The sequence below is a fragment of the Pieris rapae genome, chromosome 17 (assembly GCF_905147795.1).
Source record: "Pieris rapae chromosome 17, ilPieRapa1.1, whole genome shotgun sequence".
In the NCBI taxonomy this organism is placed as follows: Eukaryota; Metazoa; Arthropoda; class Insecta; order Lepidoptera; family Pieridae; genus Pieris; species Pieris rapae.
This window is the reverse complement of record NC_059525.1, coordinates 102,593-128,915: the sequence shown is the minus strand read 5'-3', so window position 1 is coordinate 128,915 and position 26,323 is coordinate 102,593. Positions and strand designations below refer to the sequence as shown.

At 39.7% G+C, this 26,323-nt stretch overlaps 1 protein-coding gene across 8 annotated transcripts; it reads left to right on the top strand.

Moving 5' to 3' along the window:
• The first annotated feature begins 240 nt into the window (after window positions 1-240).
• On the top strand, window positions 241-24,379 carry LOC110998343 (probable phospholipid-transporting ATPase IA). Of its 8 annotated transcripts, none has more exons than XM_022266920.2 (27): window positions 241-400; window positions 828-926; window positions 11,608-11,734; window positions 12,631-12,814; window positions 12,986-13,078; window positions 13,160-13,227; window positions 14,555-14,752; window positions 14,834-14,958; window positions 15,237-15,389; window positions 15,464-15,573; window positions 15,639-15,812; window positions 15,887-16,064; window positions 16,149-16,322; window positions 16,406-16,581; window positions 16,652-16,783; window positions 16,860-17,018; window positions 17,103-17,300; window positions 17,371-17,529; window positions 17,603-17,739; window positions 17,820-17,940; window positions 18,022-18,213; window positions 18,446-18,564; window positions 18,635-18,769; window positions 19,056-19,154; window positions 20,443-20,505; window positions 22,060-22,151; window positions 22,447-24,379. In XM_022266920.2, the coding sequence occupies exons 1-27, from the start codon at window positions 346-348 to the stop codon at window positions 22,539-22,541; spliced, it is 3,615 nt and encodes a 1,204-aa protein (XP_022122612.2). In that variant the 5' UTR covers window positions 241-345; the 3' UTR covers window positions 22,542-24,379. The 8 variants fall into 8 exon arrangements, with proteins under 8 accessions (XP_022122612.2, XP_022122614.2, XP_022122616.2 ...); XM_022266922.2 differs by lacking the exon at window positions 22,060-22,151 and adding an exon at window positions 21,784-21,824; XM_022266924.2 differs by lacking the exon at window positions 20,443-20,505.
• The last annotated feature ends 1,944 nt before the right edge of the window (window positions 24,380-26,323 follow it).

Sequence of the window (26,323 nt, the reverse complement as noted above, 5' to 3'; positions counted from 1 at the left end):
CTCGCAAATGTTGTATCAGTGGTGATTGTTAACAAGAAAACCTTAAGAATATTAAATGTGTTTTATTTCTACTGACGTACTCTTACCCCATTCCTTGAAATGTTATAATTAAATGAAATCAAAAATAATTAGTTATAATTATATCTGTAAGCCCCATCAGGAGATAAACAGAGCGGGCACCCGCGACAATAGGTATTACAGTATTGATACATTGAAAAGATAACGGTCTCTTATCGAGCAATAAGTTCTCGCCAGTGACCGCTGTGCGTCGCGTCCGTCGGCACGTTGCTCCGCCATGCCTTGTTTACTAAACGGCAAAGACCCCGACGTATTTCAGCCAAAGCTATGATTGCCCTCAGGACTATGGAACGACAGGGCTATGAAGACCTTGACGATGGAGGTTAGTCGTTTTGTGATAACCTTATCGTGTATTATTATTAAAACAGTTTTTTCCTTAAAATAAATAGACATTGTTAACGCCAACTTGTATTGGATATTACTCATTTCGTAAGAATGTTTTTGTTATATTTGAAATAGTGTGTAACGGTAGATTCGGCGACACGGTTGAGTGAACCAAGTTAAATAATATACGCAATCCACATAGCCCTTAGGTTATTACTCATTTTTGAAAAGGCGTAAAGGACAATGATTTCACACTTAAACCAGGGTGAGTATAAAAATACCTATTACTTGTTTTTTAAACGGTATATCGACGATTTAAGTATAGAATATATAAATAAAACGTTAAAATTTAATTAGTAAAACGGAAATCATTCAACAGTTATGTTTATAAAGACACACTGCCCTTGACCTTTAACAATTTTCAGCCGAGGAAGGGAAAGGACGTGTGATCTCATTTGTGACATCAATTGCGCGACGTCTTTTCCACCGGGTTGAGAAGAATTGGCGATCCTGGAGATCAGTCGGTAGGTTTTTCATATTGTTAAGTGAACAGGAACAGAACTGATTAGTAAAAACGCTGTCCGTCGCCGAAGGCTAGCAGCAGAGCTGACCGTTCATGAATCGCTAAACATGATACGAGTTTGGTACTCAATTAATTTTGATGAACATAGTTTATTTTTAAAAAAATATTTCAAATCTTTTATAATAAATCTTTGACCCTGAAAAATATAAAAAAGTGGAAAACACAGAAATAAAGCCCACTGTTTTAGTTAAACAAGAAGTAGTAACGAAAAATTGTATATTGTAGTTGTACAATTACGGAAGGGTGGGTTCATACGCGTACCTGATTGGATAACGCTATTCAAATCTATCTAGTTACAGTCTAGTCTAGACATTAGTGTTCACGCAACATCTGGGCGTTGACTTTTAGTTGGATCGTCTTTAATTTTGTTATGCATTTTGTTATGTCATTTTAAGAGGGTTTGAAAAGTTTTTAGAATTCGGATAATTGGTAGCGGATGTAGGCCAGTCTCAAAACTTATTCCCGTAACACCAACGGTTATCTAGTAAGAATATACCTATAAATGAAAAATAGCATTCAAGGTGTTAATTATGCGAGACAAGGGAGTTTGTATCTATATCTCATAGCAGTGCATCGTAAAATGTCAAGGTTGTGGCCTTGATATACCTGCCATTCAAGGCTTCATTGAGAATACTATTTTTTTTAATGAAGTTGCAATAATATTCATAAAAAAACAGCGTTAGATATTGTGACTGCAGATGTCAGTAAAAGGTCGCATTCTATTAAGAGGCAAGAAGTCAACCATGCTATTTATACAATATTCCTGATATTTTTTTTGTATAGTTTATTAATTAGTAACTATGATTAATCGTATAGATTAAATTAAGTATACGCTGACTATCTTTTCTGTTTTATTTAGTTAAAATATTGTGAATTAACTGCTGAATATTGATATATGTATACGGCTATACCGCAGCGATTTGTAGAAAGAATTAGCGTCAAATATGACCGGAAATGGGTAGCGACGGCTACTTCCGCCCCAACCCTACTGTTCTGTCATAATTTGCAAACGGTTCCGAGCTTGCGGTGTCGACAGGGCTGACTCTTACATTTAGCAGAAGTGTCCTGTCTTGTTAAGTACAATGTGTTTTACAGAAAAATAATTTGCAATATTTTAATGAATGGCTTGATAAACATATATAGGAATCTCAAACAGGCAGGTTTCATTATTTTTTAAATGAAGATGTTGCCATACATTGATTGCAAAATATGTTGCCAAGCTCAAAGCTCGAAAACGAATTATTTATGGGCTAAGTAAATATCATATTAAGGCAAAACGAAGTTCGCAGGTGAAAATTGTTATGATCTAAACAGATATAGCATTTTTGTGGGGTTTTGTTTGTAAATAAAATAAAAGCTCTAAGCTGGTGACCCTATTCTCAAACTACGCACCTATTAGTTTTACTATTAACTCTTTGCCATTATAATTTATTATATAAAAAGGGAGCGGGCTGTTTTTATGTTGACGTTGTATTTCCGTCTTAAAAATACTGTGTATTTGATTATTATGATTACTAGTAAAGATATTACATATTAATCTTATGTGAAACTGAACACGTTTCAATTAACTATTTAACACATGCAAAGCGAAGTGATATTACTAAATATTTCGCCTTTTAATTTTATTGGGGCAAACTTGAAGCATTTCGATTGTGCTAGTTGAATTCAATAAACCTAGTTTATCCTGTCACGACTGAGTAATAATAAGTACAAGGAAAATGAGTGTAATTCATTTATTTTATTTTCCACCGTTTCCACCCACGCACGTGTATCCATTACACAGTATAACTTATCAAGATAAAATAAACTTTACTTTGCATATCACTATTAATAGATGCGACCTTTAAACAAAAGGCTGTATTTTAGTCGATATCCTAGTCGGTGTTAATCGGTATTGTATATTTTATCTTTATGTAGGTATTTAGTCAGTTTAAGTCTAAGTTCTGAGGTCCGTTCAAGAAACACGGCTTTAATGTTTACATGTCAGGAGGAAGACACATTTATACATTACGAGTATTTATAGATCGCAAATATGTTTACAACTTTTTTTTCATATAATTAATTAAGAAATTCATCAATATGGCGTAATATAATATTTAAGAAACTAAACTTAAAGGGACCTTGTCTTGGGACTTAGATAAATAAAATACTACAATGAAGGAAAAGAAAAAAACTCCTTGTCATACACAATGTCAGAGATTGTCTTAAACTTGACTGGAAGTCATTTTGCTCCTATAAGAAGTTTTACGCTGTATTGTCGAAGTACTCAAAATATAGTACCTACCTACTGTATTTTTAATACATTCATGAAAGTCGTTAAGACCTGTATCATCCTTCCATGTACTTATATCTAATTATTAATATTATAAAGAGAAAATATTCGATTGTTTGTTTGCATTCAATTGGGTCCTGAAGATTTTACAACATTAAAATTCTGAAATCATTAGAACCTAACATTATCTTTAATGAACATAGGGTTAAGAATATTTTATAATATAACCCAAGGTGTGATAGAAATATCATTAAAAACCCATACATCGCGTACGATGCGGTAACTGTTGACAATAGAGCAAAGGTATGTGCTTTATTTTTATAGGAGACATCAATATCTACGGAAAAAGTCGCGATACCATATGACTAACTATTAGGTTTATTTAATAACATAAATATTCTATTCAGCCATGTGATGCCTGGACTGGTCATAATCCAACACTTCAACCGACCGTTGATAACGAATATATAATAAATTATATATTATATTTGTTAGGATTTAAGACATCACTTTATACCATGAAGTAATCAAAAGAATATACGTTCAATTAGGAACGTAAAGTTTCTTTAACCATACATCAACACATACTACATACACTACAGTAGGTACATAATAGAGATGGATAATAAATCAACTGGCCAATATGTAGCACTAGATACACACATGGTGTAATTTTTGACTTTATTACGCTACAAAATTACTCTTGTTCTATAAAAGCTTAGCCGTGAGCTTTCATTTTCCCGCCCAGTACCGGGAAGCGATGCGGAGGTGTCGCACGCCGCCCGCCCGCCTTTAATACACGATAACTTTATAATTTTTTATTAGTTATTCCATGGTTAAGTATCAATTTAAGTTTATATATAATTTAACATAATTAAATTATTCTTTAATTTTACAATTACTAGCAGCTTCACAAGAAACCACGGCAAATCGATATATGAACTGTCATTATTTTTTCATTAAATTCATAAGCCTTCTAAGTAGTAAATCTTCACTAAGAGTTCAAGAGATATTTTTTAATAATCCTGGTGTAATTGTCTGGCGGCTTATATCACGTAAACCTCTTATCGCTACCCTTATCACTGATAAGGGAGCTATGTGCAATATTAAATGTTTTCTTTATCAATAATATAAATATAAAATTTTATGTGTGTATATTGTAAAATGGTGGGGGTAACGATAATGGTTTTTTATTTTAATAAATTAACAAAAAAATGGCATATAAAATAGGATAGAAAAGTTAGGTAACTTACGGATTTACTTAATTAGAAAAGCACGTACCCTAGAACCTAATTTAACGTAATAAAACATTTTAATTTTTAAAACTTCATTTTTATTCAGGAACGAATGTATGTGCTTTCTTATGTGCTTAATATTACTAGAGTTTCAAATAGAATTGAATCACAGTTTCAAACGTCTTGCCTCATTAAAACTGTCGTAAAGATGTATGGCGCGATAATTGTGGCCGATTTGCCTATCAGACTGAAAGAACTGAATTTTACCTCGTCTTTACTGAAGGTGTGTTGTAGGCCATCAATAATTTAGGACACGTTTGTTTCAAGTCAAAGCCTGACTTCACTTTACTTCCAAAAGAACCTTTGAATCTCTTTGAATACTAAATTTCATATAGGAATCGCTACCGCTTTCCAAATTGCGTTTCCGTCGATCTTTGTTTGTTTTGGTAATTATGTATTCGTAAATACGTATAAGAATAATAATAAAAATTGAATGAAATCAATACTAAGGCGACCGATTGCACGTAAATTGTATAAGTAGGAAAACATAGAATTCAATTAGTGACAAACAATATTTGTGTTCTGTGAAAAGATAAATTGAGTGTCTTTGTGAGCGAAGAACTCGTTACCGGCCACGCGAGAAACAAAGAGCTAGCTTTAATCGTGAAAAACTTCTATCCATTACCATGGGGAGTGCCGACTACGCACCACATTTGGGATTTCTTTACGTTTAAAATTAAATGGCGGTTTATATTGTAACTTTATTTTTCTAATTGCCATTTCGGTTAACCAAGTAATCATTTCTACAGCGATGTCCTTTACGCAGAGACAATAGATTATCACTGCCAGAATAATTACCCCAAACCAGGCCACATATTTGCAAGCAACAGCCATATTCACTGTATGACCATTAATTTTAATAAATCCCGTTCGTGCCCATTTCACTTAAATCATAGGCATGGGTGTGTATTTGACGTCATACACCACACCTGCAGGCACTGTCCCATTTCATATATCTATACATGTCGTGGGAAGCATGCAATCTTATCTACTTCTATCAACAATGAGTAGATAGGGCGGCTCAGTAGAAAGATCGTCTCGCGTGTTAAGCGACCGTTTTGGGACTCGGTTTTTTGTTTTTTACAAAAAAGTTACAAATAAATTCTAGAATTTCATGAAGGTGGGCTAGTCTAATTCAAAAGGCCTATAACTTACGTTGAAAACATTTTTCTTGCGTCTTTTCTTTGACGCTTGACAAATCTCCACCGGCCCGGGACTATATCGGATAGGTAGAAGCTGTTTTATATGTATAGAATATACATTATACATAGCAACGAATAGTTTTTTTCCTACAGTGCGCATAAACTATTGTTTTCTAGAATAATTTACAACATATCGTATGTATGTTAATGTATGAACTTCCGGGTTATTCAGTTTTTTTCGGTAGAAACGTGTCGTCAAACCTAAGTCTAGTGTAGTGTGTTTGAAAATTTTCTTCTTACATTAAACATGAACTATTATTCATCACTAGTACGATAATCTACGTTCAAACAGACAAAAACACGAACGTAGTATGTGTAGTATTAATATCTTGTCAGTATTTTTTAGTTTATTTGACTATCTTTGAAAACGGTTGCATCATAATATATCGTAATTGGTAAATCCATACTCGACTTGTGTCAGTCCTATGAGTCTTTGTTAAGTGTGAACTAATTAAAAGAATTGTCACAGGTTTACATCGTTAAATTTCCAATTAACGAAATGACGTCGTAATTATCATTTCAAGAAAATTAACTATCTTATCAATTCATTCAAGTATCAATCGTTATTCTGTAACAAATAATAATATCAGTAATATAAAGTTGATCTTCTGTCGCATTTTAATCTGGTGCTAAACATTATCATTATTCGTACAGCCATAATTTTATTATCATAATAACAGTGGAATGTACTAGCGCAAACATTGAGCCAAGATTCTTAGTAGATTTGTGTATTGTGTGATGGTGATAAGATAATGGCGTGGCCGGGAGGGTCTCCAGATACTGTAGAGCTCTCTCTGCACCAGCTCGGGAGTGAAGACACCATTGACGCTCTGGCCTTGCCTACCACGAGCGTCACAGGACACGCCAGAATCAGTGAGTAAATTGTATCCTCCTCCATCCATTACAATCAATTTTAAAATTTGGTTCTTAAGTACCACGAACGTTTAAGTTTAATGCCGCGTGTGTTTACTGATATGTGACTTCAGTTTAATGATGACTACAGGTACACTGATAGGGTATTCGCGACACTGCTATAAATAAATGAAATATAGGTAATTTGTAAATAATTTTACAATGATAAAAACTAAGAAGTTAAATACGATTTATAACTAAGACAATTAACATATTATAATACGTGCGTCTTACCCGCCCGGTCCTTGCGCACACGATACTCGGCGATTCCCTATAAGTGACATACTTATTAATTTTCTAAGCCAACAATCGTTTGCGTAACATTTCAATGAGATCTACTCGACATTCACCTTGTGTATGGCTTCCAGTGCTGGACATTGTGGTATCAGGGCCCTGCAAACATTTTTATTCTCTTTATCTGTAAAACAATGAAGGCTAACTATTGCATTACGAAATTTGATAATTAATTTATTTCACGTATTACATACACAATTTTTTCCTACAAAAATTCAAACCAATGCTGAAATAGTTTTACCACGATCGAATAAGGCTGCGAAGACTTACAAAGGCCCCGATTCGAATTCGTAATCCGTCCTCTCGCATGTCGCACGTCTGATTTCTCGTGGAGCCCTCCGCAGTCACGACACCGCGGCCTGACGACCATGTTGGTGCAGATTCTGATCATGATGTACATTGCCACCTGTCTGCTCTTTTATGTGGCGCATGTCATCGATTTTTACTTTACCGCACTTTAGCGTGATCATGGATTGATCGAGCATGGTGTGGATGCAGGCGCTTTTGGAAAAGTTCAAACCACTCGGTAAGTGCTTTTAAGCATTCCCATTTATCAATGAATTATCAGGTGAAGTGGTAATGAGAAATCAATGAATCGAAATATTTTCGACAACCGTACTCATAACATGGAAATTTATATTGTTTAAAATAATAGGTGATTAAATAGTTGCTAGTTTTCATTTAACAGCTAGAGTTTAGACCATGCCTGTTAATTACTGTCGGAATGATGAATAGCTGACCTCAACGAATACTAGAAATTAATTAATTGTACTGGTCTATTTTAAGTGCGGTTCACCTATCTGTAGTTTGCACGGCAAACTCATGGATATTATAATATAGGTATTGGGTAAATTGGTGTTTATGCTGAATGGACCAAACAAATACTTAAGATATGTTTTTTTTACTATACTAACTGAGTAGTTGACCAATAACTATGCTTAATTTTTAACAGTTGCTGGCTGAAAATCAAGAAGTTCCAATTTATTGTACCTAATATTTTTTAAGAAAGAGAGACGTTCCATTTGGTTTTGAATGGTTCAACAGCATATCTTCATTAACATGTTTGTCACAATATACGTATAGTTTTGTCTTTCCTTAAGCATTTACTCCACAGGGTCGTGAGAATTTAGTGCTTAATGCGTATAGAATAAAGATGCCGTTTACTAATTAAAGTCGGAATCAAGATCGAAACGCAAAAAAATATCGTTTTGTTCTTTCTATCTCTTTGGATTCTCAGGTAGGAATATTACTTTAAATAAGTATATCTATTTGATGATAGATTTATACCTAAAGTTAAGCCTCAGGTTTCTACATGGTACCCGTAGACCCAGTCTCTCCATTATATCCAGATTATACACCCGACCCGTTAGTATCTTAAATAAATACACTGACACAGCTCTCATCTGAGGCGTAGCTGGGCGTAACCCACCATACCCAGAACAAACAGGGTAGGGTACATAAGCGGATACAAGGGATACACTCCATACAGTCTCTTGTAGAGGTAGCGAGTGAATTTATTTTGTACTCGCTTTAACATGAGACTGTATTTAGCCTTATATGGCTCCTGCACTCCAGGTGACTTCTCACTAACGCATTGTATAAAATTTTAATCGCACTGATGTTCCCGAAGCCACAAGCTATTAGTAATACGAACCCTAGATATCTGTAGTCCTTTTTACATATCTTATCTACATAGTGCGCAAAACCAAGATTCGTATTAATATACACCCCCAAATCTTTGACCTCTGAGACTTTAGCCAACGTTAGACCACTAATGGTATTATTGTACCGAGTGATCAACCGTGCCCTTGAGAAAGATATGACTTCATAACATCGATTCACAAGCCTGAGAAATGAATAAACTCCAAATTTTAAATTTGTTCCACAATTATGATATTAGAATGTAATTCATTTCTTGTGGGCCCAAATCATGGAATTACATTCCATGGACATTATACAATGCCACTACCGCTTTATGTTTGATAATCCTTAGACCATACGTAAAATAAACTCTAAATTCCTATAAGCTGTTACAAGTACAATTCTACTCCTTTTTTTCTTAATATTCAGTTTAGAACATGATTTTCGAAACTGATAAAATTTATTCGAATCTGGGGAGTTGAAATTGACTCGATTGAAAGTTGACAGTTAACCAATGCCCTAACCGCACTTGGCAGCTGCTATTATTGGTTAAACTGTCATTGTAAATTTTCATTTTGTAATTTGTGATCTTTTAAAATATAAATAAGATTTTGATGTGAGTAATCGATTTAGTGTACTTACTAAAATAAATGTAAATGGTATTCATTACAAAATGACAACGCGATAACCTTATAATATTTTCTGAAAATTTGCAATTATTAGCTACTCCCTTCGGCTACTCGTGTCGGTCTTCCTGCGCAGTAGAAAAATTTAGTGCTTAGAATTCTAAAATCCTGGAAAACTAAAATAATGTTCAGCCAAGTCTATGTTTTCTTCGACGTATGCAACCCTCGGTGATAATGTGTGTCAAATTTTGTGTAAACTTAGTGTATATAGCGTCAATGTGACCGTGAATTTGTTTATTTACGGTGGGGTCCGATTTTGGGATGGCTTTTCGAGAGTATGTAACAGGTTTCTTCGGAAACCACAACGTTATGGCGCCTTTCTCGCGCTTTTACCGAGCCATGGTGCTCAAGATGAACCAACGTAAGTGACATTGTGTTTCCTGCTTAGTTCCTCCTTAGTACTATTCCTAGCCTTCTTACTTAAACAACATACCTGAAACTTGGCTACTCTTTATATATTTGAAATTGCATGTTTTATTTATCAGACTTTGTAAAAGGTATGATTGATTGATGAGGAATTTTTTAACTTTTTTTAGGAATTAGGAAGATCAAATAATAGAAATAGTATGGTGATATATAAAACATAAGAAAAATATAAATAAAAGAAATGTTAATTTTAAGTTGTGATGCTATGTTTAATTGTATCCTTGATCTAAGAGTCAATGATGTCATCTATAGAAGTATTAGAATCTATAAATTTAATTTGTAAATTTTTCTTTCTTTTCTAAAATCAATCAATTCTAAAATTTAAAACAATACTATTGCTTTTATGGTTTTTGGAATGAATACTGTTCTAAACTATATAAAAAAAAATATGTTGCTTTATTATATCATAGCTCAGATTATTGTAAAAATTATGCAGTCGTTAAGGACTGTAAATAAGGGAGGGCATTTTTCATTTTGGTTTGGCAGCAGAATGAAATAATTTTAATTTGTACTTGATCTATCACATTATTTGGACGAAATATTTAGGGTCTGTTACACAATGTACGGTACGGATTAGTTCTAAATTAGCTATTTATTACTTATTGGTAGGATAACATTATTGTTGCATTTCACAACTGTCAGATAGCACTATTTGTCATGAAACACAGAGTTTCTTATTCGGAACTTTTATTTTCCTAATAATTTTTGTGTTGCATTGGTTAAATATAATAAATAAAATGCCCTTTTAAAACTCTTGTGTTGTTAAACCAGAAAATTCTTTTGCAACATAGTTCAATAGTGTAAATAAGATTTAAACTGCTAAAATATGGCGTCTAAAGAAGGTGTTAAATGGAACTCACAATCATTTGTTTTAACTTAAGAACCTCCCAACTCAAGACATTGTAATTATGTAAACTTTAATATATAAATATTATTTATTTTAAAAAATTCAAATAAACTGTAAAACAAATTAACATAAGCTAAAAAAAACTTAATAAGTAAATATTTGCATTTTTAATTTGATTGATTTGCTTTGCTTTGCAATTCAACACTTTCAAGAGGCCATAACTGCAATGTCTACTTCAATACAGTCAAAATTTCAAAACAATCACATAAAAAAGAATGACAACTGAACACTTAATATAATTTCTACTGACTGAACAAAAAAGCAAAATGGCTTTGTGAAACTATATTAGATTGGAGTATGTTATATTTTTTGCACTACACTCAAAACAAGATTTTTTCACAAAGTTACTTTTTGGCAGAATCCCAACATCTTTAAGTTTCTTTAATGTTTAGGGTTGAAGATTTTCATCTTATTCAGCTTGTATGATCAAAGTAATGTGATATCTTACTTGTACATTAATTTCGTTAATTTTTTATTTTATGTTTACATCTTTACTAATAAAAAATGCCTAGAGAACAGAACAATTTACAAGATCTTAAACATTTTTTGTGATTAAATTGTAAACATCATAAACATAACATTTCCTTTTGACACTTTATTAAATACTGTTTATTAAAGGTAAGAGTAGTTTCTTCTTAAAGGAGATAATGTAAAAATAATAATTATACATTTTTTATAATTTAATAAGACATGATTTTTTGTTTGATATTGGTGTAGAGATTTCTTTTAATATGACAAGCAATGTGTGCTGCATAATAATTGCATACCTTATAGGCAAGCTGCCCATAAAGTAGGTCTGAAGGTTGCAGTACAGTTTAACTGTAATTACATTAGAACATCCACGGCCATGGCCATGATATTATCTAATGGAATTCATTACAATTTTTTAAAGCAGTTGTAAAAGTTTTAATACTGTGATTGGTATGAAGATATTGGAAGTCACACAGTGAACACTTTCCAAATGAACCATGGATTTAATTTTTTTAGATGAAGATGAAGCGACAACGTCTGGTATTACGGATGGCGCGATCGACGAACAAAACCGAGTCATCTTCATCAACCGGCCGCAACCGCAGAAATTCGTTAACAATAGGATATCTACCGCCAAGTATAGGTATATAACCTTTTCAATTAAAACATAAGGTTGTAAATGTAAATTCTGTCGCCTGTAACAGGCTTTAAACAATTTCACAATGAAAGCATCATATATTGTGGCCCCTTTGTCAAAAATGAATTTAATACGCCTAGTGTCCGAGCGGCGTATTGTTTACGCGAAACGCGCAATGAACATTTGGCGCGATGCCCGCCATGTCACAACGCCTATCGCATCACTCCCTTGGTGTGTTTATGTCCCACTTTTAATGGGTTAATGGGGACTTGAGAAATGAGGCTAAGGGATCACAACAAATAGTGTAGGTAATACAGTTCATTATAAGGCCACATATTGAGTTTATAGTACTTTTTTTAGTTATGCTGCTTTATATACATTTGTTACGAAGTGTGATAATTGATCTTTTATACATAAAATTATTTAGTTTTTTGTTTGTACTAAAAGGATTTTAAACAACGTCTTGGTAATAAAAGTTTTAAAAATATTATTTTTAAAAAGAATATTGTTCCAAAATATTAACAATTTAGCAAGTTTGCTTTATCATGGGGTTGTTACGACGATGTTATGTTGATTGTTCTTGATACGTTTAAACTAGCCTTGCCCTTGTTTTAATATTATATTTGAAGGACACGCACTTGATTTGAATAAATCGAGCGCTCCTTCATTCCATTGCCTGCTTATTAAATAAATTAATGTTAACTGACGATCTCCCAATTGAAAATATGAATTTTGTTTTTTATGTTCCTCATGTGTTTTATACCAGATCGTGAGAGGCTAAGGAAACTTTCAATATTTGACATTCATTAATGTGTCATATTATTATAGACAATAAAAAAGACTAACGCGAGCATACATACAAATATATATACATGTGTTTTTAAGAATTATAAAATGTGTAGTGTACCGTCGTTCGTGCCGCTGTTCCTGTTCGAGCAGTTTCGACGCTATTCCAACTGCTTTTTTCTGCTGATCGCGCTGCTGCAGCAGATCCCTGACGTGTCTCCGACGGGAAGATGGACCACGCTGACGCCGCTCGTTCTCATCCTCGCCGTAAGCGCGCTCAAGGAAATCGTGGAGGACTACGTAAGTGGATAGCTTTCACCCAAAACGACTTATTATATTCCCGATAGAGATAGACTGAAGCTGTCATCGAAATGTTTCGAACGACCATGGCTATTGATACTAATTATAATATTTTTTCTTTGTATAATTTGAAATAATATCTTAGTACTAACTGAGTTGTATGATGTCCAGAAACGTCACCGCGCGGACGAAGAGACCAACCGTCGCAAAGTGGAAGTGCTAAGCGAAGGGGCGTGGCAACTGGTCCGGTGGGAGAAACTACAAGTAAAATCATGTCATTCATAGTTCAATTATTCAATCGATTGGCTATTCAAAATAGGGTTCTTACTATCAGCTATATCACAGGTTGGAGACGTCTGCAAGGTCTACAACAACCAGTTCTTCCCCGCTGACCTCGTGCTCCTTGCATCCAGGTCAGTTTCTATCCTCTGTATTATTAATCATCATTTTGAGCAAATCGTTATATCGACGTGATCTTGAATATTTAGTTCTATGAAATTTCTGATTCTACTAAAAATTTATTTATATTACACCCAGAAATAAGACATGGTCACCCCGAGCTAGAACGTAAACGGCTCGCGCTATTTTATGTTTAACAAGCCATTAACTGGGCGACATAAACTTTTTCCTTACGTCAATATTTAAAGGTTCACTAAAAGTTCAGATATCGATCTTAGTTGCGTTATTTTTAACTCGCGAAGGTAATTGTTTGAAATGGAGCAAAAACGTGTAAACGGAATAAAGAGTTTACAATTGCGTCCGAGAGTTGTTCGACTCGGTTCGGGCACGCTGCAGTATGGAGACCTGGATTTTTATCAGAAATGTCACTGAATATCAAGGCTGAGCGCTCGGCATTTCAACACAATACAATATTCATATTTTTTTGCCGCTCTACTTCCGTGGGAACTTGGGGTGTTAAGCATTAATCATTTTGCTCGAATTACCCGTTCGTGATACCGAACGGATCAGTGTTTGATAAATCATGTGATGAGTGATGTGTCCAATCTTCTGGAGGTACCAACGGGCATATAGGATATCAGAATTAATAAGATTTAACTCATCATCGTTTACCGTCCTCTTCAGTCCAAGTACATATATGAAAAATTGTATTCAAAGTGACTTTGGATTTTGAAATAAGCGTCGCCGATTCATGTTAATGAGAATATGATTCTCATTAACATGAATCGGCGACCTGAATCGTTATTATGTTAGGTATAACACCAGAATCCAGATAGCGTCATGCGTTATATTCATTCGTGTCGCCGCCGGGCGCTGATTTTACGCTTCGATTTTGTAACGAATAACATAAATTGCACTGATATTTGTCCACGGATGAGTAATGTGCAATGTCGATTTTGTTTTCGTTCTTGCACAAAAAGTAAATATTTTCGCGTGTACAAATACCAAGTAGTAGTACGATTTTATTATCGTGAATAAATACTATATATACTATAACTATATTTATATGGTTAGGATTAAAGTCGTATCAAATTTGAGTAGGTTTTACCAGCACACCGCATACATGTCCTCTTTTATATGAATTAGTCCATTCCCCGAATTATAAATTTAGAGAAGCATTCTATTCGCTACACCTGAAACGTCCATTGACCTCTAGGTACTCGGTTCTATTTTCGCTTTTCTCTCTTCTTTAAGGGTTGCCGCCTACGTTACTGTTTTTCTATTTCAATATTATGTCATGAATACCATTCATATTATCATAAGTTCTGTTAATGCTTGCAGTGAGCCACAGAGCATTGCATTTATCGAAACGTCCAACTTGGACGGAGAGACGAACCTAAAGACGCGTCAAGCTCAACCGGAAACCGCGCGGTTGCAGCACGACTCCGAATTGGCTTCCTTCCGAGCCACGCTTCAGTGTGAACCGCCCAACAGGCATCTCTACGAATTCAACGGCATGCTCAAGGAGACCAACGCCAAGTGAGTTCTTTTGTAGCCGAGCAAATTTCGAGGGAAACATTGCTCTCAAGCGTATCGTATGATAATCGCGAGAAATCGCAGAACCGTTCCGATGGGGTTGGAGCAAATGCTGCAAAGAGGGGCGATGCTTCGGAACACGGCTTGGGCCTTGGCGGCCGTGGTGTACACCGGGCACGAGACGAAGCTGATGAAAAATTCCACCAAAGGTGAGCTCATTTACTTCGGTAGAATTGATTAATCAAAATGACAAATAAAAGTTCACCTACCATCTACTACCAGTTCGCAAGTCATGGGCGTAGAGCGGACTTGGCAAGAAACTCTCCGCCACTCTTTTTAATCGCCAAGTTTTGAGTTCTACCTTCTTGATCAATTTACTTTTAACGAGAGTTTTGAATCTATCTAGTTAGATAGTTCTCTAACTTCGCTCGGGAGTTCCTTCTAAAAACGAATACAATTTCCATATAAGGAGTGGTTTATCTTCCAGCCCCATTGAAGCGTTCGTCGATAGATCGCCAAACGAACACGCACATTCTGATGCTGTTCATCATTCTGATAGTGCTGTCCCTCATCAGCGCCGCCTTCAACGAGCTCTGGCTTCTGCGCCGCGCCAACACCGACTGGTACATCGCTTTAGAAGGTGAACTTTAGCTCGAAAACTTTATAATAAATAATTCTCTTCTTCGTCCGGCTGATTCGCATCTTCTGTTTCAGGAGCCCAGAACGCAAATTTCGGATTCAATTTTTTAACGTTTTTGATATTGTACAATAACCTTATACCTATATCTCTTCAAGTCACCGCGGAAATTGTGAGATTCTTTCAGGTAAGTTCTTTTCGCACGTCTCGCCTCGTTCGATCGACGTTTCTCTCACGTGAACCCGTTCGCAGGCGAAGTTCATAGCCATGGACGGCGAGATGTACCACGCGGAGTCGGACACGCCGGCCATGGCCCGCACCTCCAACCTCAACGAGGAGCTGGGCATGGTGCGCTACGTCTTCAGCGACAAGACGGGCACGCTCACCTGCAACGTCATGGACTTCCACAAGTGCTCCGTTGCGGAGGTATCTATCTCCCGTCCGGCTCGCCCGTGCCCATGGCGGACCGCGCTCCTAACTCGCGCCTTTTGCGTGCCCAGATCGTGTACACCAAACCGGGCCCTGACGACCGGCCGGAGGACACGCTGCTGTACCACAATCTTCGGGAGCACCCTTCGGCTCCAGATATTGCCGAATTCCTCACCATGTTGGCCGTCTGTCACACCGTCATTCCCGAGCACCAGAACGGCAAAATCAACTACCACGCCGCTTCACCCGGTCCGTAGATCTCTTTCATCGTCGAGATTACTCGGAGTCGTCGAGTTCTCCCTCAATGACCATTTCCATCCGTCTCTTGTCCAGACGAGCGAGCCCTGGTGCTGGGGGCGGCCTCGTACGGCTGGGTGTTCGAGACGCGGACTCCGACCGCGGTCACGGTGATGGCCCGAGGCCAGAGGCTCACGTACGCCGTCCTGCACGTCATCGCCTTCACGTCGACGCGGAAGCGGATGTCCGTCGTCGTGCGAGCGCCCAACGGTGCGTGGCCTCCGAGCGTTGCCGTGCCAACGGAATCTTCACGACTTTCACTATCTTCACGACGATCGTGCCTTCGTTTTCAGGTGACATCAAGCTGTTCTGCAAAGGCGCCGACTCGGTGATCTACCCTCGTCTGGCGGGCGGGCCCGACGCGGCGCCCTACGCCGCCGTTACCCTGGAGCATCTCTCGCACTTCGCCGCCGAGGGCCTGCGCACCCTGGTCTTCGCCGTCGCCGACATCCCGGAGCACGTTTACGAGGCACGTGTCATGCGTTCTTTTTCCGACCGCTTCCTCGCTTCGAGCTAACCGTTTCCCACTGGTCTTCCAGGATTGGTCCAACACGTATCACAAAGCCAGCGTCGCGATTCGGGACAGAGAGCAGAAGATAGAAGAGGCGGCTCTTTTGATCGAGAACAACTTGAGGCTGCTCGGAGCCACCGCGATCGAGGATAAACTGCAGGTCTGACCTCTGAGGTTCGAAGACGACTCGGGTCTGCGCGTGGGTGTCCGTTGACCGATTCTCGTTGTGATGACAGGAGGGCGTGCCGGAGACGATAGCGTCTCTCCTCAAGGCCAACATCAACGTGTGGGTGTTGACGGGAGACAAACAGGAGACCGCTATCAACATCGCCCACTCGGCGAGACTCATTCATCCTGCGATGCCGCTGCTGCTGCTGAACGAAGACAGCCTGGACGTACGCTTTTTCTACGTTATTTTATTATTTATGCATTTGTCTATTACGATTCCACTCTTAAACTTAACGAGAAATAAAATCCAGGGCACGCGCGAGTGCCTGTCCCGTCAGTGCGCCGAGTTGGGCGACGGTCTTCGGAAGCAGAACGAGGTGGCGCTGGTCATCGACGGCAAGACCCTGAAGTACGCCATGGGCTGCGACCTCAAGAAGGACTTCATCGACCTGTGCGTGTCCTGCAAGGTGGTCGTCTGCTGCCGCGTGTCTCCCATCCAGAAGGCCGAGGTCGTTGACTGGTTTCTGACTTTCGAGCGTTATCGTTCGTTCCAAAAATACAAATCGGCGCTTCCGACAGGTGGTGGACATGGTGTCGCGGGCGACGGGCGCGGTGACCCTGGCCATAGGCGACGGGGCCAACGACGTGGCCATGATCCAGCGGGCGTCCGTCGGCATCGGCATCTCGGGCGTGGAAGGTCTTCAGGCCGTCTGCGCCTCGGACTACAGCATCGCCCAGGTCTCGCTCCGGGCCTTCGATAAAGTTTTTTTCTATCACGATGAGACTCACTTTTCGTACTCCACCGTTACAGTTCCGTTTCCTGTTGCGGCTGCTGCTGGTGCACGGCGCGTGGAATTACTCCCGCATCAGCAAACTCATCCTCTATTCCTTTTACAAGAACATCTGTCTCTACGTCATCGAGCTGTGGTTCGCGATTTACTCTGCATGGTCAGTGCCGGCCACGGTTGACTCCACTCGAAAGTCTCTGCTTTTAAAGTATGATGATTATTTAATCCGAACGCCCTCAGGTCCGGTCAGATCCTGTTTGAGCGTTGGACGATAGGTTTCTACAACGTGATCTTCACGGCCCTCCCGCCCTTCGCCATCGGCCTCTTCGACAAGATCTGCTCGCCGGAGATCATGCTGCGGGTGAGCGGTTCTCTCGCTTGCGAGTAACGTTATAATGCCATCTGCGCGTCCTCATGCTGACGAGCGACTGATGTCCGACAGCATCCGGTGCTGTACGTGCCTTCCCAGCAAGGGCTGCTGTTCAACGTGCGCGTGTTTTGGGTGTGGGCGGTGAACGCGCTGCTCCACTCGGTGCTGCTGTTCTGGCTGCCCGTGCTGCTGGCCTCGCACCACGTGCTGTGGCCCAGCGGCCGGGACGGAGGCTACCTGGTGCTGGGCAACCTGGTGTACACGGTGAGCTCCCGTCGTCGCCTCGAGGCTGGACCCCGAGAGTAGAATGCGAAAATGGTGACTTTCACCAGCATAATACGCGAAACGCTCTACGCTCTTGACTTGCGAACTAGTAATAAATGTAAATTTACTATTGCTTTAATTTGCCTTCTTTGACTTTCATAAGTGTGTGTGTTTGCCTATATGAATAAAGATATTTGAGTTTGAGGCACGTCACCGGCTCGTCTCGTTCCAGTACGTGGTGGCGACGGTCTGCCTGAAGGCAGGGCTGGCGACGCATTCGTGGACGTGGGTGACGCACGTGTCCATCTGGGGCTCCCTGGCGCTCTGGTTCGTCTTCGTCCTGGTCTACAGGTACGTCTTCGCAGATTCGATCCGATTAAGTCGGAATTCAGATTGAAAACAATCGCCCGATCTGCCGCAGCAACCTGTACCCGGCGATCCTGATAGGCGCGGTGATGCGCGGCATGGACCGCATGGTCTTCGGCTCGCTGGTGTTCTGGTTCGCGCTGCTGCTCATCCCCGCCGCCACGCTCATTCCGGACCTGATCATCACCGTGTGAGTGTCTCTATCTCTATCGTTTGTCCTCCTCTCCTCTCCTGCTCTCCTACCCCTCTCCAATAACATTCATTTGAATAGATAGAGTAGCGGGCAGTTACGGCAGAGGTCGTTTGCGATGTCCGACGTCGAAGGAGGCGAAAGAGAGAAGACCGAAGAGAGCGGCCGTCGATTTGGACGTTCGGGAAGAGACCCAAGTGTGTACTTCTCGTCATACGTAATCTTCTTGTTCGCTCGGCCGACGACGATTCATGATTCGTAACGCGGTGTCCTCTCGTGTTCGCAGCATCCACAACTCGGCCTTCAAAACTACGACGGAGGCCGTGAGAGAGAGCGAGATAAAGAAGCGTGATCCGGCCGCACTCCTCGCACACCCGAGGCACTCGTGAGTTGACGCATTTTCTGTTTGTGTACATTGTGCTCGTTATGTATTCATGACGTAACTTTTAAAATTACGCCGATTCGAAACACTGTGACTTTGATATTTCATTGATTAATCCATTAATTTCTTTAAATACTATGTTCGTAGTGTTCATCTGCTAATTTATAATTTATTTGATTCTTGTTAATATTCGATATTTGGTTGCATCTAGTAAATTTATGCCAGAACTATTACTCTCATACTCTCATGGTCATCTCACGCTCTCACTCCCTCACCGCGTGGCGTTGTTTATGGGTTCCTTTCTTTTTGTTACTTTATGCTTATCGATTGGATGTTTCAAATAATTAGGATATTTCACATCTGCGAGACGACCCTTGATGGCTTACAGTTTTTTTCTGGTTAAACTCTGTCATTAAATGGGCGCAGTTCTTTCTAAAGTTTGCTCATTGTTGAATCCGTAACGAAACCCATAAATAATGTGAAGATGGCCTTAGTTCTATTCGCTTGGCACTGCGCCGCACCGCTTGCGGTCCGTCCTGAGATAACTCGCATAACGCACGAGGCACGGCCGGTCGACATTAGAATAACTCGTTCGGCTTTCGGATTATCATTAGTTCTATCTAATGAATTATTAATTTTCGCGTCTCGGGTGAGATCCCGGGCGATCCGGAAGTGTGCGACGGCGTTATCTCAGCACGGGCGCGTACACGCACGTCCCGTAGCGAGCACGTAGGGTTGAACGTTAATTGTGGCGCAGTGGGTCGCCGCGGGGCCTCGTCTGGCGACGCCGCGTCGCTCCCGAAGAGTGGTCGAGTCCGCGCCGCGAGACCCGGAACGGCGTCTCCGACGGCCCACAAAATGGCGGACGCCCCTCCCCCCGCCGCCCCAAGCCGCCGCGCCCGCGCGTCTCGCACGTCGTATGACAGTCCACACTCGTCGGTCAAGGAGAGCGCACGTGACTCGACCGACGCTAGATCTTTTTGTTCAAAATCGTGGGCTCCATTCGAGGGTATCACGTGCGGCCTCCTGGTCCTCATATCGGATTTATCATTATCACTACATTAATGTATTATAATGTCAACTGTCGCCAGAAACACCTAAATTGTCGGGTACGAACGCATTGTAAATACGCTTCAGACTGAAATCATTCCGCTATAAAGACTGTTGTTACGATTATTAGAGTATTAGAAACGTTTTTAGCGAATCTCGAAAGAAGTATTGTTTCTTCTTGCAGCAGTAGGTTAAGCGTACATTCCGTCGACTCGGTTTCACGATATTCCAATGTTAATAGAGTGTTCGCCGCCAGTTGGAAGCGCCTCAAGTACGCGGCCGCCGGCCTCTCTCTGATGAAGTGGTAAACTCTTGTCTGCCCTCTCGTTCATATTATAGGCCAGCGTAGCTCGCTTGCGACCGAGAGACGATTCCATACACGATTAGTGCAACTGAGAAAATTAGACTGAGGGACTTTTTGACCAATAAAGATATTTATTAAAATGTTACAGTATTTTACATTTAGAAATACATGTTATGCTAAGTTAAAAGCTTAAGTTCGAGTGCGTACTTAAATAGTGGACTTAAGTGTTTTTGGTACAAAGGCCAGTTATATCGAAACTATGAATAGTCTTGGCTGATGACGAATGTGGGGACATTAGGGTTAATAAGTCGGGAGCAAAATATCTTTCGTGTAATAATTAACTCGCGGGACACATTCGGTATCGGCCAAACCCACTTCTTCCATGTATGTGTAAATATCACTAAAACATAAACTTGTTTAGGCGCAAGTGACCTTAGCGAATGTTTCCCAATGCTTGCGTCGCTTATATTTATCGCTTGCATCCTTAAATACCTCCGGATGGAATCATCTCATTTATTTAAGCATAGTGTAATGGTTCATCTCATGCGATGGAGAAGGCCACTGATGAACTTAAATCGACTTGTTTTGTTAACGGCATAATTCAGCAGTCTTCTCGATCAAGCGAGAAGAGTAATAGCTGTCGCTAAGAATGTGTTGTATGGATTTATATTTATAATAAATTGTTGAATTAAAAATTGTTAGTTTTTGTAGTGACTGTTTACTAGTAGTCTGTTTTCTATTTACCATATTGTTGTATAAATGTTATACGGTTGGCCCTCGACGCTTGGTCAAGATCTTAAAACGCTCAGTTTGGTATGTACGTCACGCGTACGTTGATACGTAGGTCCATACGTTTGCATATCAGAGCAGAAAAATCTCAATTAAAATAACAATTTACTTTGAGCTATGAGTGACATGTTCAGGTTCAAGCGCCTAAGGGTCACAGCACACATTTCATCCCGGAAAGGGATCGTCAGCGTCGCCTCGGTTGGGGCTATTCAACGCCGCGTTTACGGCTCGCCGACAGCTGCTGCCTCCTGTCCCGGGGCAAGGGTAGACAAAGAGACGGAAGCGCGGCAACTGCGAGTTGACCACGCCCCATCGCATCGCGGTTCAAAGCCTGTTCCGAGGCGAGGTGATTACGTGATGATGTTCATACAAACAATACTGAGACGGGCCCGAGGTGATACGGAGATGATCCCTTTCCGAATTGATATGTGTACCGTGACCCTAAGGGTCTTTTCAGAAATTATAAGGCACTAACTGGATGTATTTTAGCCGCGCGGACGCAAGCCACGCCCTCGTCCGTCTGGCGCAGTGTAAGTATCGAAGGGGGACTAAACCGCTGCATGGCTTCGCATGACGCTTCCGCCATTCACATTCGCTTCTTTGTTAGTTAAACGTTTCGCAAATCAGAGGCAACGGGACACGCGCAGGCGCCGTCGCGGCCGAGTGCATCGCGACCGCGAAACTAAATACTGAGAGTAAATAAAATGAGCCGCGATGCACTCGGCTTTCGCGGAGGCGCATCCGTGACGTGAGTGACGTGTGCAGCTTGACGGAGACGGCGCGGCTTCTGCAGAACGTGCGCAGCGTCTTCGGCCGCCGAGCCAACAGCCGCGCACAGATGGACCTCGAGCTTTCCCGTGAGTACGCACACAGACGCACGGCTCCCCACTCGCTGCACTAGTATTGTGCAACGCCTTTGTTTCGCAACCCTCCGCCGACGTCGAGATATAGATCCCCACTTTGACAGGAATATATTTCTGAGATAGTACATTCCATCACGTTTCACAAAAATTTGTCTAGCTTTAGAGCGTTCATCACACGTTGAACACCGATCGTTTCCTCATTAAGCCGTTAGCCCGCCATGCATTGCCCAGAGAAATGCCACGCGCTAAGCCCGCAGGAGACTTTCTAACAGAGTTTTATGTGTGACAGATGGTTTCGCATTTTCCCAAGAAGAGGGCGCGAGCGTGTCCCAGGCCGACGTGATCCGCGCCTACGACACGCGTCGGCCCAGAGAGCGTTGTTGAGCTGACGCATTCCCACACCCTACGTATATCATTTTACACTAATTTTAACTGCTGCACTCGAGTGTATGGGCATATTCAATATTTTATGACAGTTTTATTCGATGTACTGTAGTTAAAGGCATTTGCCGCAGTCGGCCACTTCGGCAATGTGCCGTGACGCTGATGAGGACACTTGAACAGTAGAATTACGAATGGATCGACCAACATTTTTGAGAGTTATTTTGCTAAAGGTTTTTAGCGATTTTAAGTTTGGTATAGATTACTTTATCAAATAACTGTGGCAATCTGGGCCAAATTACCGAAATCACTTTCATAACTTAGTACAAAAGCATAGTTTGTATCTATTTATTGGTAAATAAATTATTTCGTAGCATTCAGCACAGCGCAAATCAAGGCTGGGTTGCAGAACGTTGTTCTGTATTGTCCTGGTCTTAAGCTTATCGTATTAATAAACTTATATTTGCAACACGTTAGCCTAGTTAATCAATGTCTAGGTAGTAAGTCAATGTCTGCGTTAGGTTTAATTAAATACTACTCGATGTCAGACTTTTCCAAAGATTCCGGAAAAAACACTGAAATGAATCAAATACCAGCGTTATGAGCCGTTACAATTAAGAAACGGTGTTTAGAGATAATATCTAGTCGGTGAACGGTCAATATCTTGTTTAGAGTTTGACATCGACCTGTGTAATGTATTGGCTTTAAATACTTTTTTAATGTCTGCGTATAACCAGAATTTTGTTGATATTAGATTATTAAAAAATAAAATAATGATCTTGTCATAATATTAACTATTTTAAATGTATCATAATATTTTATATATGTATTGTATATATGTATTCTTTGTACCTAAGGCATCTTCAGTGTGTTGCGCTTACGGGAAATATATCGTCTACCTCGTGAAAATTAAGTTTTACCTTAAAAACAAGGTTGTATATTAAATAATTAATTTTCAGATTGTAAACAATATCCAGGGAAGCTTTTCGCTACTGACCAAAATGTATGTCACAAACTTAACGTTGGTATAAGTATTTTCATATACGGCACTAGACGAACAGCTCTTCAAGTAAATTAATTTCGAATTTCTCTCCTCTACTTCGTTTAGCATGGCGAATATCAAGGTTTAACTCGTCCTCGTGGTCGACTCGATATTTCCTCGCACATTTTTTTATGAATTGCTTTACATCGACACAATCGCTACGTTTACAGGCTTTGAAAGTCACAATTTAAAGTAAACGCAGCTCCAACTATTGATTTAAAATTCTACGCAAATTGTAACACTTTTGTTTGTGTCGAGAGATAAAAGTTAAAAAAAAATCAGTAACTGGCTTCTATGTGATCATACAACACTTAAATTATTGTGATATTTGATATAACTTGGCTATGAACTTTCCGAGTCTTTACAATGTCGACTGCTAGTTGGTTTTTGGACGGTGTGTTGATGTTTGTCACGTATATACCTCTAACAGTTTATTATTGTTAACTGTTACTTCGTCTAAGCGATCTGCGAAGGCCGGGACGTAGCTGAGGTGCGCACTCACACCTCGTTCAAGCCTGCGATGCATTTAATAGAATTGATTTCTTAATTAATGACGTCATAAATAAATTTTAAAAGGCCTTGTTATTGATCAAAGACCCCACCCGGTTTATGACTACACTAATCTATACATATATTTAATAACAATGGGATCAATACTTTAATAAATATTTGTTATGACAAGGGACGAGCAAATTTACTTACCTAATGTGTACACGCAGCTGCGTTCCGAAGCCGATTATTTGGTAGAATAAGCAAAATGTGAATGTAATAGAAATATTATATTTGTTCCCGTTCTCTACTTGTTGTTTTATTTAAACTAGTTGTTTAGAAGATAAAGCTATTACTAAATTCTTTATTACTAAACGCCATCTTGTGGTGTTTGATTGACCTAAGACACGTGCGATTTCATAAAATTTTGATAACAAATCGATTCAGAGGACGCTTGCGCATCAGCATTTTACAATATTCAAGCTGAAAAAATAGTTTTATGAAATTATCGTTTCTTACATTTCCACTGTCAGTAAGAAAAAACATCAATAAAAGAGCGTACCATTTCTTAAAACCCCGGCAACGCACTTGCGAGCCTCCTGGCAATATGAGTGTCTATGAGCGGCGCTATCACTTAAAATACGGTGAGGATCCTGCCTGTTTGTGAAAAATGCTACGCTGAATACGTACTAGTATAGTGTAATAATTGAAGATAAATTGATGGTACTCGCCAAATATACGAACTTAAACATTTAGGTTCGTGAATAACGAAAAGTTAAAGATCAAGGTTAATAAAGTTAGCAGTCATTATTAGAGAGGAAAATCATTTTAAAACAATGTTTCATTTACGATGTATTCCTGGCGCTGGCTCATCAGCATTTTACCATCTCATAAAATTTTCCACAAGCAGTCTCATCAACTGAAATCATTGTTCAATTAAATATCATAAATAGGTTACTGTCAGTTGTATACAGTTATCTATCATAAAACACTTGGGACATTATTAATTAATAAAAACAGTTCGCTAGTGTGCTTGACTTTAACTGGTTAGTAGAACTAGTCTCTTCTACATTTATTTAGAGTTCAAAGTCCATCCATAATTGCTCATAAGGTGGAATTCCAGCAGTCTAACGTTCTAACATTCCATGTGCAAACGCGAAAAATGTATAGATGAGATCGGTCCGGTTTTATGTACTTTGAGTTTCATCATCGGTTAGTTTTTCACTGGATCCCATCGCAATCCAGGAACTTGTCGGGGTTGCTGTCTAAGGCCCTGTACCTGACCCGTTAATGTGGGGTATTGTTCCTTTTATGTTTTATCTGGTTTTACGGCGTCAGAGATTCGTCCTGCTGTTTCAGCCACCGCGAGAAGTAATGAGAATGGCACTCGCTTGAGAACGGTGGGTGCAACATTGTCCGGAAGGCACGACGTGGACTTGAGTAGCTGGGACTCGCTGATGTTAACTTCTTAAGCCCTGCCGGATGTAGCAAAAGCATTTCTCAAAATAATTTGCTGAGTAGTGAGGCTGAGCTGAGGTGCGCTGACCCCGATTCGACATAAGAATTCAATGGCTCTTAAACGCTATTAGAAAATATTTTAACTTCTTCATAGCCAAATAAATATTGTCTGAGACTTTATGTGTCAAACGAAAATGTATTATTCCTCAAATGTAAATTCCGCTTTGTGTTGCCACCAATACTGATAATTTATTTATCCAATCCCCAGCCGCAAAAGCTGCAAATGATATATCTCATCAAAATGAAATAAGACTTCATTGTTCAATTTTCTTAACGTTTATGATTATTTTGTTTTGTTTAAAGGTGGTTACGGACTAACGTATTTTTCTGGGCGTATACGGTCGTTTACGGATACGCACTTACACGTGCGTTACAATACGTGCTTCAAAAAACCGAACGCGCGTAAACTGGCATTGGCGTGTACGCTCGAACAGGTAGTGGTTTCGTGTCAGTATCAATATGGATTCTGACGAAGATACATTACTATTTGAGTTACTTATTCGCCTTCGACTGAGAAGGCAAAGAAGAAGAAGCTGGGTGACATCGATGGTTGCATCAAGACAGAGTCGGGTCACTTTAATACACTCTACCCATAACTGCGAACTTATACGAGCCTAGAAGCGCATCAACGCTCGTACGAGTTGCGCGTGTGCCAAAAAGTGCGCCTATACGTGCCTACATGCGCTTGCAAAGACGAGCTTATACGCATATAAAAGACGCTAGTCTGTAACTGCCC

Bases quoted from the DNA above. Each gene is read 5' to 3' on its own strand.
- LOC110998343 (XM_022266920.2), top strand. From the start codon at position 346: ATGATTGCCCTCAGGACTATGGAACGACAGGGCTATGAAGACCTTGAC. The intron at 927-11,607 runs GTAGGTTTTTCA...TAATTTTTTTAG, and splicing joins GCGATCCTGGAGATCAGTCG to ATGAAGATGAAGCGACAACG. The intron at 15,390-15,463 runs GTGAACTTTAGC...CTTCTGTTTCAG, and splicing joins CTGGTACATCGCTTTAGAAG to GAGCCCAGAACGCAAATTTC.